Genomic DNA, 14484 nt, shown 5'->3' on the forward strand with positions numbered 1-14484 from the left:
GTAATCCTTTGGTTAATCCCGCTAATTTGAGTGGGGTCAGGGCTCGTGAAGTGAATTTGTTAAAACCGATTCTTTTGAAACGCCTTCATGCGGCTTAGTCAGAAGGCCTTGATTCGTAAGTTTGATTCCCGCCCGGGTACTGTATAACTCATATTTTCGATGGCCGAGCGAGACCCCCTGTCTCTCTAACCCTTTCTAAAAGTTTCCATTAATTTCTATTAAGAAAAAATTTCTTTTTGTGGCAGTTTTGAGGAATACTAAATATTAATCCGGGATACCACAGAGTGCAGGGGCTGTTTCCTTTTTCTGTTCTCCAGGCACACTCTGGAATTAATTTATATTATGTACGTCGACCGTCTATTCCCCTGGGAATATGATATCTGGATTTAAAGTACTCTATGTCCTAGTCTGTACCTCTGACAATCTGTACGTAAAATGATCATTGTTAATGATCAGTTGAATCTATAAGATGTGAAGCAACAACCAAATTGAGCGTCATTTTATCATGTATTTCTTAAAATGGCAATCGCGTGGTTTTTTTTTATTGCTTAGATGAGTGGACGAGCTCACAGCCCATCTGGTGTTAAGTGGTTACTGGAGCCCATGGGCATCTACAACGTAAATGCGCCACACACCTTGAGATATAAGTTCTAAGGTCTCAGTATAGTTACAACGGCTGCCCCACCCTTCAGACCGAAACGCATTACTGCTTCACGGCAGAAATAGGCAGGGAGGTGGTATCTACCCGTGCGAACTCACAAGAGGTCCTACCACCAGTAAACGACGGTTTGTGGACGATATTCTTTGAAATAGTTATAGTTACTAATCTTAGCTCGTCCTCTAATTTCTAACTTGATTGCTGATGGCAAACATATTCATTTCAACAATAACTTCCGTTGGCATTACCAAGTTTTCGATTTCCCTAATTACGAAAACTTATTTTTAAATTAACATACGAAATTGTTTAGAATCACACACATCAATGTAGTACCGACATAAATCCGTAACATATAAATAAACATAGAAAAATCTTCAACTTTCTACAAAGACAATATTGCTATCTCTCTGATATTGCTAAAATTCATCACCACACATTCTAGACATCTCCAAAGAGCTAAAGGAAGTGATGTATCCTGTACATTTCGCAGGATCACGTGGCCGGCCGCTTCTGGTGCCGACGGCGTATCATTGAACACAATGGGTGTAACGAGATCCGAGATTGCTAGGTATTGTTGGCTTAATGCCTCTAGCTGCTACAAGAACGACTGAATATCCGTTATTATCTTACAAGGAAATTTTGTGTGATTACTCTAAGCCGCTAGACCAGTGTTTTCCAGGATATTTTGTGCCATCACCCCACTGAAATATTTAAAAATTTTTTACGCCCCCCATTTAACTTTAAAAAATTGATTTGTTCACAAATATGAAACATAAATGATAAGTTTTAGGAAGAAATCACTATGAAATTATTATTAAAACAGAGCAAGGAACATGTAAAACTGAAATTCAAATTCAAAATAATTTTTATACAGATTTTTATATATTAATAGTGCGATTGCCCCCCAAAATTATGAAATTGTCCCCTTGTGGGGCGTGGACCCCACGTTGGGAAACACCGGGCTAGACTATCTTGGTATGATTGTTCGCTGCCAAATCATAAGATTGTTTTTTTGGCGACCATGAAAAATCGTACCAGTTTATATGAAAGATAATAACAAAGTTTTATTATGAAATGTATCTATGTAATTAGGAGGAACGTAGGGCAATTAAGATAATAATAATAATAATAATAATGATATCGTGTTGATGGACCAGACGGAGTCTCGGGTATTTCTGGTGGATATCACCATCCCCTACGACGAGAACCTCGTGCGGGCCGAGGCAGATAAAAAGACCAAATATTTGGACCTGGCGCACGAGGTGACCGACATGTGGAGGGTGGTATCTACAGAAATAATCCCGGTAGTTGTGTCGGTGAATGGTTTGGTCCCTAAAAGCCTCTCAAAACATCTCGAGAGGCTTGGTCTCAACAAAAAGTCGGAGGTGGCCCAAATGCAAAAAGCAGTCTTGCTCGACAATGCCCGTATAGTTCGCCGGTTTCTCTCCCAATAGTCCCTAACGCTCCGGCCGATTGTTGCCCACCTCGCCGGAGTGTGTCCTGCCGTCTTCCCAGGCGTGGCAGTGTTTAATACACTATAATAATAATAATAAATGAAGCTCACTTGGCTTAGGCCCGTGATCTTCATTATACCGAAATATCTTAAGTATTTCGAGAAACACAATACAAAAGAAATATAATAATAATAATGTTTTTATTTCAAGTATCCATGACTCATATAAATTGTTAATAAGAAGAATCTGCGGCCATTTTAACATTATTTAAATTATCACTACGTGTGTACGCTATGATATTCAGCGAACGGCACACGATGATTGCAAAATTTAATCTAGTTCAAGGGTATCCAGACCACAGTCATAGACTAACGTCATGTAATAAATTGAATTGGAAGCGGGCATCGACTGTGGATTGTCGATGGTATATAAGGGTAAAATGTTGCTAGACTTTAAAATAATCGTTTGACCTCGGTGGCTATTAACATTTAATTAAAACTGTTAGGTAGTGTCTGGAAGCCATAAAAACTAATTATAATTGAAATGTCGGACATGGAATTAGTTATAATAAACGAAATATTTTAACCGACAAAGTGTCTTCAACCATGCCTTGTGAGAACTTCAGGTGGCAGTCATTGTATATTGAGGCATCGACCTCATCAAGGTTAAGGTGAGAGGCAGCAGTAATGCGTTTCGGTTTGAAGAGTGGGGCAACCCTTTTACTGAAAAACATATAATTTATGTCTATGGAATCCGATGACCACCTAACACCAGGTGGGCCGTGAGCTCGTCCTAAAAAAAAAAAGTGAATAATTATGTGCTAAACATCGATTTAACTACCTATTGATTTAAAGATCAAATCAAAAAGATTATGGATTTTGATGTATTTAGTTAATTAGTCTGGAAATTTAGCAACGACATGCTTTATATCTCAACCTTGAATTAAAAGGAGATCAGCCTGGCCCGTGCAAAATTCCCATAAGAGTTGCGTAAGACGAACTGTACTTAGGTCTGGTTGGGCGTTAGGCAACTTCCGACCAGAGATTAACGTGATTAACGGATCAGGCAGCCTCTTGATTATAACAATTTTTTTAGCCCACTGAGCTTCACGCCGGACCTCTTCAGTGGGTCGCGATTCCGATCCGGTGGTAGATTCTGCGAAGCACTGTTCTTGCTAGGGCTAGTGCTAGCATATCCCTTCCAGAAGAGCCCGCGAGCTCACCTATGCGTCCGCGAGAAGCTGGAATAGCCCCCTCGGCTACCAGCGTATAAGTACGGAAAAGGAAAAGGAGAATTTGATCATTTTTTTCTTAACACAAATACAATAAACATGAAAAGAAACTGAAGACTGCTATTGTTCACAAAATCAAATTATTAAGTATGGTATACCTAGTGGATAAAGATCTAAATTAGCTTATATCAATCAATTGAATTATAGAAAAAATACGTCAAATACTCAATATATCGTTCAGCTCATCTTAGATCAATTGGAATGAGCAGTGTAGTTTCACGGCTGCCGTGGCCTACTAATGGTAAAAACAACACTCAATGAGTGTGATAAACGTTGAGAAAACTGTCACATAGTCTTAGAAAGCGTTCACGAAAGCGGTTTGATAATAATGTTCCTGTGCTTACACTGGCCTTTATAGAATTATATACAAGCTCGTTTTGCTCACTCACTAAATTTCTCCCTGACAAGTAAAGTATTATATTTGGTCAGAATATTGGGTACGTTCTAGTACAACGCATTACTATTCTCCTCCGTAGTATAATGAATAAATAAATAAATAACTGGGAACAAATCACACGCGGTCATCCGACCCAAAATTAGAATTCCCTTTGTTACTGGAATCACAGATTGAGATACATGCTTATCTACGTTTAAATATAGACATATTAAAATAAGAATCATCCAGACAAAAAACAAACAAACCTGTTCATTACAATAATGTTTACCCGATGTCGGGATCGAACCCGCGACCGTCGCTGCGTCGGTGCGACAGTCCGGAACTATTTCACCACAGAGTCAGTCAGTCAGTGATCATACAACATTATTTCATCGTTATGACATAATAATGGCACTTATTCAAATGAACTGGTGCAGAATATTTAATGCTAAACAGAGGTTTCACGCATCCCTAACTCAGAGGTCACAGTCTCTAACTAGATAGTATGCTCGTATTTTGGTACAATAAATAAATAAATATGTAATTGTATGTATATATTTTCTATAATAACATACCTGCTATATTTTTATATTATCCAGAATTTCTGTAAATTAAACGGTTGTCTGGAAGAGATCGCTTTTAGCGGTAAGACTGCCTATTGTACAAACGTATCTGCCTTTTAACTGGTTTTGAATCTAAATTGTATTTTAGTGTACAATAAAGTGTATTTTCTCTCTCTTTCTAAATAAACTATGACGAAATCAGATGTCCAATGTAATTTCACCGTGTACATAACATTGTACTTATAAATAAACAGAAAACCAGTCGCCGGTATCTCCGTAGTAGTTCAGTGTTATAAGAGTAAATATGTTAATTTAATAACGCAACGGTGTAGGAAGGCGGTCAGTGGGACAAAGCCAGCTGGGAAAGAGTTTGAAAGCCTCGTTTTATACTACCTATATGACGTTACGAATCAACAGGCACAAAACCAAAATGATGATAGTGGACAGAAGCAATAACAATAGATTACCGAGATTGCAAGCTGTGAGGTAGTTTTATCTTATACCTACCTAGGTTCACTAGTAACTAACGGTGGTGGTTCAGAGGACGAAATTAAGCGGCGCGTAGTCATAACACGATCGGCCATGGATAAACTCGGAAAAGTAGGGAAGGACCGGAATATCACCAAGATCACCAAAGTCCAATTGGTAAGGGCACTGGTGTTCCCCATCTTTTTATATGGGGTTGAGACCTGGACTGTGAAAGAAAGAGAAAGAAGAAGGATCGATGCATTAGAAATGTGGTGCTGGAGAAGGATGCTCCGTATATTTTGGACTGAGCATCGCACCAACGCCTCGATCCTAAAAGAACTAAATATCTCTCAAAGGTTGTCGTCAACGGTGCAATCCAGGATTCTTCGATATTTTGGAAACTTATCGCGACGGCCAGCGGAGTCTATCAAGAAACTTGTTGTTCAGGGCAGGGTCAATGGTAAGAGATCTCGTGGACGAATCCCCATGCGCTAGACTGATCAGGTGAAACCTTACTGAAATCCCACTTAAAGAGTGCCTGCGCCGGGCCTCGGTTCGCAAACTATGGAAAACATCTGTCAAGGCTTTAATAAGCAAGAATTCCACATGACCCCGACTGCTCTGCCAAGAGCAACCGGCTATGATGATGACGTTTTGAAAATAATTTGGGATTTTTGTTGGCGAGGAAGAGGAGGCAAGAAGTGGTGTACGAAAAAATGAATGTTTTATTCTTTTCTTCCACATTATATTTTAAAATAACGACTATGACGATGTACAGGTACACGGGTGTTATTCGTAAGGTTGTTGCGAGAGAAGTGTGCGCGGTGGCAGTGCGGCTTGACCGCATTTTGATTTGTTGGTAGTATTGTGCGTAGACATTGTTGTTGATAAAAATACAAAGATTTACATAGATAAACTTTTCACTAGTGGGCGCAGACTGCCTAGTCTTTCAAGTAGTGTTTGTGTGCTTCTATCTGAAGAGTGGTTCAATCGTATCACAATACTTTCGTAGTACAAAATTTTTAAGATGTCCTAGATAAGACGCCGTTGTACCTACTCGAATTGGACGGTACGAACCAATATTTACCAGTGTTCGAATCCCGCCTGCACTTACCAATTTTTCCAACAGAACACAATCTCATGTTCACGAATCATTTCCGTGGTGAGCATAACATCGTGCATTGAGGATCAATCCCGAAAAGGCTTCTAATGTACGTAATTACAGGTGTCAAAGCGTCTTGTGAGCCCGAACGGGTTGGTAGCACCACCCTACCTATTCCGAAAAGCAATAATAACTTTCGTTTTGAAAGGCGGGACAGTCGTTATGGGTTTTTTTTCCTACCTATGCTGATAGCCTTGAGAGGCTATCTCAGCTTCTCCTTGACGTGTAAGTGAACTCACGGGGCTCAAAGCGGGAGTGTTGCTAACACTGGCCCTAGCAAGAGCAGTGCTTCGCAGAATCTACCAACGGATCGGAAACGCGACCCACTGAGAAAATCCGGCGAGAAACTCAGTGGGCTGTGTGTTATGTGTGTTAATTTACTCGTCGAGCCTTTCGTCGCAAGCGACGCGACGGTTTCGGCGAGGACGGATATAGGTATCGGAATTCATGTTGTGATGTCTTTATGCTCGGTATCTGCTTATCACCTGAAACCGAATACACCTTTACCTTTAAAAATAAATAGTTGTATAAATATAATAAAGGGGTGATGGTACCTACCCGTGCCGACTCACAAGAGGTCCTACCACCAGTAAAAAGCACTTTTGTATTACAAAACAATAAGTCATTACTTAGAAACTAATTAAAATAAAACTATCAGATAAGGCAGTTTCATTGCATTCTCAGCTTTTAAAAAGTTACGCGGAAAAGCGAGTTCGTAATTACAATAACGACTAATAGAAACTGGGTTAAATTGTTAAATGATTAGTGGCGCATTACTCCAAGTTCCATTGCCGTTGCATATAGTCGCTTTGAGATTCACGCATCGGCTATCGAGAAGGATTTTAGTGGCTCAAGCAACCGCGATAATACGCCTGGTTGGTGTAGGGGAATGAAGCCACCATGTCGGTGTTCGAATCCTACAAGCAGGTACCAATTTTTTAAATGAAATACGTACTCATATTCACGAATTCACGATGAAGGAATAACATCATCGAATAAAAATGAAACCGGAAAAAAATGTAATTTGCATAATTACTAAACGATTGAGAAAGAGCTCAAATCTCAAATCTCCGCTAACCCATTAACAGCTGGTGTACTGTGAGCTAATGTCATATTACTCCATCGAACTGACTCTCAGGCATTCGTGAATAATTTTGTTGTAATATTACACGATGCTATTTCTTCAGCATCAGTTGTTCGAGCTCACGTCTTAAGCACGTATTTGGTGTCCGCCTGTGGGATTAGAACGGGAAGTCTTATCCTTTTGGCGACGATCGCTTCAAACTTTCGGTTCATTTCGTCGACTTTCTCTAGTTAAATAAATTACAATTTCTAATACGACGTTACATTGGGATTGAACCTGTTACCGAAAACAAGTATCGTAGTAAACAAGTTTTTAATGTGAAAGTTAGGGTTGCACTTATATCAGGTTTTTTTTTAACTTTTTTTTTTTGTTGCCTAGATGTGTGGACGAGCTCACAGCCCACCTGGTGTTAAGTGGTTACTAGAACCCATAGACATCTACAACGTAAATGCACCACCCACCTGGAGATATAAGTTCTAAGGTCTCAATATAGTTACAACGGCTACCCCACCCTTCGAACCGAAACGCATTACTGCTTCACGGCAGAAATAGGTGGGGTGGTGGTACCTACCCGTGCGGACTCCCAAGAGGTCCTACCACCAGTTATTACGCAAATTATAATTTTGCGGGTTTGGTTTTTATTACACGATGTTATTCCTTAACCGTGGAAGTCAATCGTGAACATTTGTTGAGTACGTCTTTCATTAGAAAAATTGGTACCCGCCTGCGGGATTCGAACACCGATGCATCGCTATATACGAATGCACCGGACATCTTATCCTTTAGGCCACGACGACTTTTTTAAACTTTATTTGATTTCCATCAATGACTTTTACACTCGCAGCTACAATTTATATCTGTATCTATTTATTTGTGTACCGGAATCTTCGAGTAGACTAGTATAGAATAAGTTCGTATAGACTTAAAAAGAATGCTCAGTGATTGTGAATTAAATCGTTAATGCTAGACCAGTCGCTTGGTACAGTCCAATAGTCGATACCGATAAACTTACAATACTTTAAAAGTATCCATTTCGTATTGAAGCTACAAAAGGAAGTTGCTGACTAAATTTTAAGTATATTAAGTATAAAATTCTTGACAAAAATGCTCTGAAAAATCGTTCCACTTTCGCAAAATATCCTACTAAAACATTTTTCGTAATTATAATGTGATTTAGTATTTTTCTCGGTTTTTTACGAGTCGTAGAAATAATTAAAACCACATTCCTGACCACGAAAATGACAATACGAGATAAAATCGTAAAAGTATATATATATTAATACGTGAAGCAAAAACTTTGTATCCCTTTTTACGAAAATTGCGCGGACGGAGGAGTATGAAATTTTCACACTTATAGAGAATAAAGAGAAGACGTGCACAATGCTAATATATTTTTTAAATAATGCATAAAAGATACATTAAATCAATAAAGACAACATTACACACACTACATACCATGTATTTGACGCACACACGCATGCATACTATTTATTTATTGTCAAACTTTTGTTCTTGACGTCTGTTGTCAAATTGAGAATAGATTAAATATTGTTTGTCTTTATTAATATTTTATAGCCTTTTTTTTTTTTTTTTTTTTTTTTTTTTTTTTTTTTTTTTTTTTTTTTTTTTTTTTTTTTTTTTTTTTTTTTTTTTTTTTAACGCTGGGGAATCCATTTACGGATACCCGGTCGAGGGGGGTAACGAACCGGGTTATGTCGGACTCCGGCGCCTCCTGAGAGGAAGAAGGGGAGAAGAGAAGGGCCGAGGTCCTTCACCTCCCCCAATTTCTCACAGGAGACTACGCCTTGAAAAAGGCGCGCGAAGCACTTGCCCCGCAGAACGACTACCGACTAAACCCCATCGAGCTCCACCACACCGACTACACGAAACTTACGGTACCGCGATGCGCGCCGAAAAATATTTTATAGCCTAGGCGAAATTTGTGATTATAGAAGTATAAAATACAATCTTAATAGTGTACAAACTTATTATACAATTCCAATTAATTATAGTCGAATTTCGACTACTGCGGGACCTCTAGTTTTAAATTAAATAATGTGGTTCTCAAAGAGGGCAGCCCTAATCGAAAGTGATAGTAAACTCTTGCATTATGTAACTACCCAGAGTCGACCTTCACGCGTCCACGTGAGCATGAAGCCTTACATCAGAATACGTTGTGAATGATGTTAAGAACTAGTTACAAACTCTGTAATCCCGTGATTCAATGGCACAACGCCAGGCCTTCATGACGGTAGCTATACCACTTAGCATCAGGTCGTCTTAGCTACGAAAGTTTTAAAGAAACTATCCTCTTTGTCATATCTTCCGGCTTCCAACTCAAGTACGATGGCATGGTATACTAAAAGCGAAACATATTTTGTTACAGCGATGAAGAAGATACGAAGAGACTGCTCCGTCAGTTGAGCTCCATCAACCGTCCTCTGGAAGTCACCTTCCAGCAAATGGTGAATCTAATGGCACAATGCCAACAGGTATGCCTTTACTCTGTATTTTAATAGGAAGGTTCTGATTAGAGATGTATGTACAGTAATCGACAAAGAGAAGACCTTGACGATTAATTAAATGAAAATGTAGCTGGTGCGATCCAGATTTTTGACAAGTATGTTCTTTTCTAAGATAACTTCTGTTCTATCGTTCCTCTCAGAAACTAGGAGGTTATGCTATTAGTAAGCGTTGTTCGTGATGAGATTAACCTGCAAATACCAGTGTTACTCAAAGTCACTTGTGAGTCGCGACTAAGCTTTCCAGTCCAGACAGTACAGAGCTGCCGGAAATGTGTGGTTCTGAGTAGTCCGATACTTAAAATCGTGTTTCTCAAGAACGGCTAGAGATATAAAGCTGAAATTAGTATCAATTACAAAGGTCAACGGCGGAAGTCATCAAAATCTCAAACTTCTTAATCAACGCAATCAATGTCCTTCATAAAACCTTTGGGAGAGACTATTTGGCGGGAACGCGAGGAGCGAAGTTGTGTGAATTGTTTCATTTTAATAATTTCGTGTTTCTTCAGGCTTAAATGTGTAATACCGGTGATTTATTAACTGGTTAGTATACCTATATGAATGTCCATAAATGTGGGAAAACGGAATAAAGACGGTGGACCTAGCCGTTCAAGTTATTTCAAAAAGTCCCCTGTAAAGACTCGGTGAATAACCTTCATTTTATTGAGATTTTATTTCATCCATCTAATTTCAAATATTTTTTTACGCGTTAGTTGCGTTAAGTTTGCGCGTAAGTTTGAAACTTACAAAATACATGATAAATATTAGATCTGCATGGCTTCGTAGTCTTGTGTAGAAAGAGCCTTAGCACCCTAATCCGTCAGGGCATGAGTCTTACTTAGACTTTCCGGTTATTTACTAGCAGAGAAACTTCAGCATACATTCCACCACACACTTATAGACTGAATGTCAGACTGGCGTTATAGTAATTCTCCTCTTCAAACAGCGACTCATACAAATGCCGCTCTGCAGAAGTAGGGCTGTCCAGCTTGTACAAGCTGAGTATTGTCCTATTACTAACACCATTATTATCAGTAATTGCCCATTGGGTCATTATGTGTATAATAGCTAACGTAATTTTAATGTCCTATTTGCATAACAAGGAATGCGGTGTTTGGGTGAGTACCTTAATTCTAAATAGCTGTTACCTGTTACTGGAATCTATAATCGGCGTAATACGAAACGTGGTCAATAACTATACAGTTGTGTTTGTTCAAATCTATCTTTCTTTTACGGCCATATGCTTTTATTTTCTCGGTCGAGAACGATCCGACTTCAAGGTATGTTTAAATAAAATATTTTTAAATTTAAAATTACAAATACATGTAATAGGAATCGCAAACGAAACGAACAAAACGAAGTACATATATTGTGCTATTATTGAATTCCCCATCCACCATCCCACCCATGTCGAGGATCAAGATCAGGAGGATCGAGGTGGGTGACAATATCCGAGTTGTGAGGTGTAAGGGCTTCGGTAGCCGCCTCGTACCGGGTGGGCGTGAGCACCTTCCACATAGGCACTAAACCTAAAAAGTCCTCATTAATACTATGCGACGAAACTCAAATATCCTCATATAAGAATACCCGAACGCTTCCGACGCGCATCTGAAGACAATCCGCCCGTAACTAGTATTCACAATTCTTTAACGCATTCATTTTGTACTAAGCCCCGCAAACTTTAAGGATTTCTCCTCTTTTCTTAGTGTTAGAGACGTAGAAAAACATGTCGGATAGCAACAGACGTCCAATATGTACCCGAGCTTAAACAGTTTTTTATTTCTAAATTGAGAACAACAGCTGCCTGTGTATATTATCAACATGTGTCATAATCCACGACTTATTACGACGATTATTTACTAATGTAAATTTGTTCCTAAATCAAAAGAAAACTTTTATTTACCCCACGTAATATGAACCCTTCGTTCTTGCGACGATCGTAATTATTCCTCGTTACAGAGGCGCATTGTAAAACTGTTTACAACAATATGTATAACAGGTACTAACTACAATTACACACGCAAACTAATAGGTGAACATAAAAATAAAATTTTTATCAGCATTAATGCGTATTTATCACGATATAATTTTAACTAGTTTAGTATTGTGTTCCTGGTTGCGTGTTTATTACACTATCTGTGCGATATTTGCAATTAAGTGACCGTTGGATGTTGTGTCGGCAGACCGCGACCGCTCGTCTCATAGAATTCAAAATTCAAAATTCAAAATCATTTATTTCAACTTAGCTGTCAGTATGACACACTTGTTGAATGTCAAAATACAAATAACAATGTTAGCTCTACCACTTTTAATAGATCGCTAATCGAAAAACGTCACGTAGGTACATGTTTTCAGAATATCATGAATTCCGATCTCACGGAATGCTTAGAGTCGAGGCGGACGAAGAAATACTATGGCTCTCTTTTCGTTATTGCCATCTTTTATTCCAGGGAGAACGCTTCAGGGAATCAACGGAGACAGTACCTTCGTTTTCCTAATAAATGAAATAAAGCTCAGTTTTATCTAGAAACCTCTTCAACGATCTTCTTTGTTACGTACGTTGAAAATCTGGAATGAGCTCCTCCCTACGGTATTGCATTACGACATGACTTCAAATGAAGCGAACAATGTTTTACGGAAGGCATTTGCGCGGATATGGCCTTGGCATTACCAATATTTTTGGCAGCCCACACGCTCATTTAAGTATTGAGACTAATTAATAAATCAAAACAAACAGGCTTCCCTCCAACTCAGATAAAACGGTAATAGTTCAAACGTAAACTTAGACTGGAACATTATGACAGCCCTAAAAAAAAACGCGCGGCAAATTGACAGCGGTCCACAATTACCTCGACGACAAACCGATACGATATTTACAATATACGATATTTTTTGTGATTTTTTATGTTTAAAAACCAAACGATTTGAATAGATATGCTTACGTTCAATATTTTGTGGTCACAGGGCTGATGGCAGTTGTCATTTTACTGTTTATTTAAGTGTAGTTGATATTTTGTTCCAGGTAGAAGGTGTAGAAGCTCAAGACGAGACGGGACGAGAGTTCAATGGCTGGAGAGAAAAGAGTAGCAGTGCAGCGGCTAAAGCGCGGCTGGACGCAGGAGGAGCACACGCAGGGCTCCTGGGCGGCAGTCCGCTCACACTCCTCCAGGGCATCATCCCTGGTGAACACCAAACATCGATATATCGTTAAAGCCTTATTCCAACGTAGCGCCATCTAGTTAATAATCTAGTTAACAATATTATGACGACAAATAAAGTTATTGTTTCATCTTGTTAGCTGATTTCCTTTAAGTCCTTGATTTATGGTGATGCGATTTTACGGTGCACCTGGTATTAAGCGGTTAACAGAGTCCACAGATAACACATTGCACAGCCATCAAACTTAAGTTATGCAAGTCGAAGATTCAAGCCCCTGCGAGCATGAAAAGCGCCCTACAGACAATCATTGTTTTATTTTGTGTAAATTATGATTGTTATAAAGACAGATGATAAAACAAGATAAACCAAAAATACATTATTTTAACAGAAGCACGCAAGACAACACTGATCAATAAAAAACCGTCAATAAAGTATGAAATGTGCTTATTACAGGTACAAAATGGTGCGGTACTGGGGATATAGCCGCCGATTACCATGACTTGGGCGCTGACAGGCGACTGGACCGCTGCTGTAGAACCCATGACCTTTGCCCAACTAAAGTTAGAGCATTCTCCAAACGCTACAACCTTATTAATAATTCTTTATACAGCAAATCGCATTGCGCATGCGACGACATGTTATTCGACTGTTTGAAAGCCACTAATACATCCGCCTCACATCTAATGGGCCATATTTATTTTAACCTAGTTCAAGTCCCGTGCTTAGAAGACATTCCAAACGGAAGACGGTTTAGGAACGCGAAAGAAGGTTTTTGATAATAGCTGGATCTATCGACAAGTAGTGCAATCTTTTAACAGCGCCATCTACATACTGTGCATTCGTATTTAACATAATATATTTAGTATCAGTGCTTGTTCACGTTAACTCGCGGACGTAAGGGCCGGCCCACTATCGAGATACCAAATAGGTGACGTATTATTAAAATAAAGACGTAAGAAATGCAGGTGCTATAAAATGTAAGTAGCCGCCTCGTTGGATACTGGCACATGCAGTGAGCTCGCGACTGTATATGTTTACGTTAAACTAGATTAGGACCGCGGGATTCAAGCGTGGCGCCCGTGGAGTTAATAAGTACCTACAATACTAACTCTATGGGGGCGCCATATTAGATTGAACTTGTTGTTAAATGCGTAGATTAGGCAAACATCCTGGCCTTTTGAACTTTCCAAGAGTAAGTAACGCGATCGTCGCCGCCAGCGCGTCCTCGTCGATACGTGTGAAACAAGCACTTAAAATTATTAACTGAAGCGTTTGTTAATTAAGACCATGTACAACTTTACTTCACGTTGTTTGCCTGTTTTACACAAATAAAAACTAAATTTCACATTCCAGTAGGCTTAGTTGTAAATAAAATCCTTCGATTTGTCATGTACGGAAACTGTGATAGTCTGTGCCTTCAAGAAAAACATTGGATGTTTTGGTGGCTCTCCAAAACGCGAAAAATAATAATATGAAATAGTTTAAGATAATATTTATTTTATTAGAAAAAATAATAATTTTATGTTTGACACAAACTTTTAAGACGAAAGAATTTTGTATTAATATAAAACTATTCGTCAGATATTGTACCAAATATAATTTATTAATGTTATAAATCTCGGTTTATTATTTACTTTTTTATAATCCTATCCTCCTCTAGTTGAGTTAAGCTCAGACCCAGAAAAGTGGTCAAGATTATTTTTGTTTATTAAAGTGAAAGAAAAAACCAAAATTATAAAACAATCTG

The 14484-nt window shown here is 38.8% G+C and overlaps 1 protein-coding gene across 1 annotated transcript in view; it reads left to right on the forward strand.

Moving 5' to 3' along the window:
* The window catches only part of LOC101739813 (uncharacterized), a 32133-nt gene extending 17780 nt beyond the window's left edge, over positions 1-14353 (forward strand). The window contains exons 3-5 of the mRNA XM_004923618.5: positions 9443-9548; positions 12601-12760; positions 13191-14353. Of these exons, the coding sequence (XP_004923675.1) occupies positions 9443-9548; positions 12601-12760; positions 13191-13513 (589 nt within the window). The 3' untranslated portion in view covers positions 13514-14353. The remainder of the gene's footprint in view (positions 1-9442; positions 9549-12600; positions 12761-13190) is intronic.
* The last annotated feature ends 131 nt before the right edge of the window (positions 14354-14484 follow it).

Source organism: Bombyx mori, chromosome 8 (genome assembly GCF_030269925.1).
Source record: "Bombyx mori chromosome 8, ASM3026992v2".
Taxonomy (NCBI): domain Eukaryota; kingdom Metazoa; phylum Arthropoda; class Insecta; order Lepidoptera; family Bombycidae; genus Bombyx; species Bombyx mori.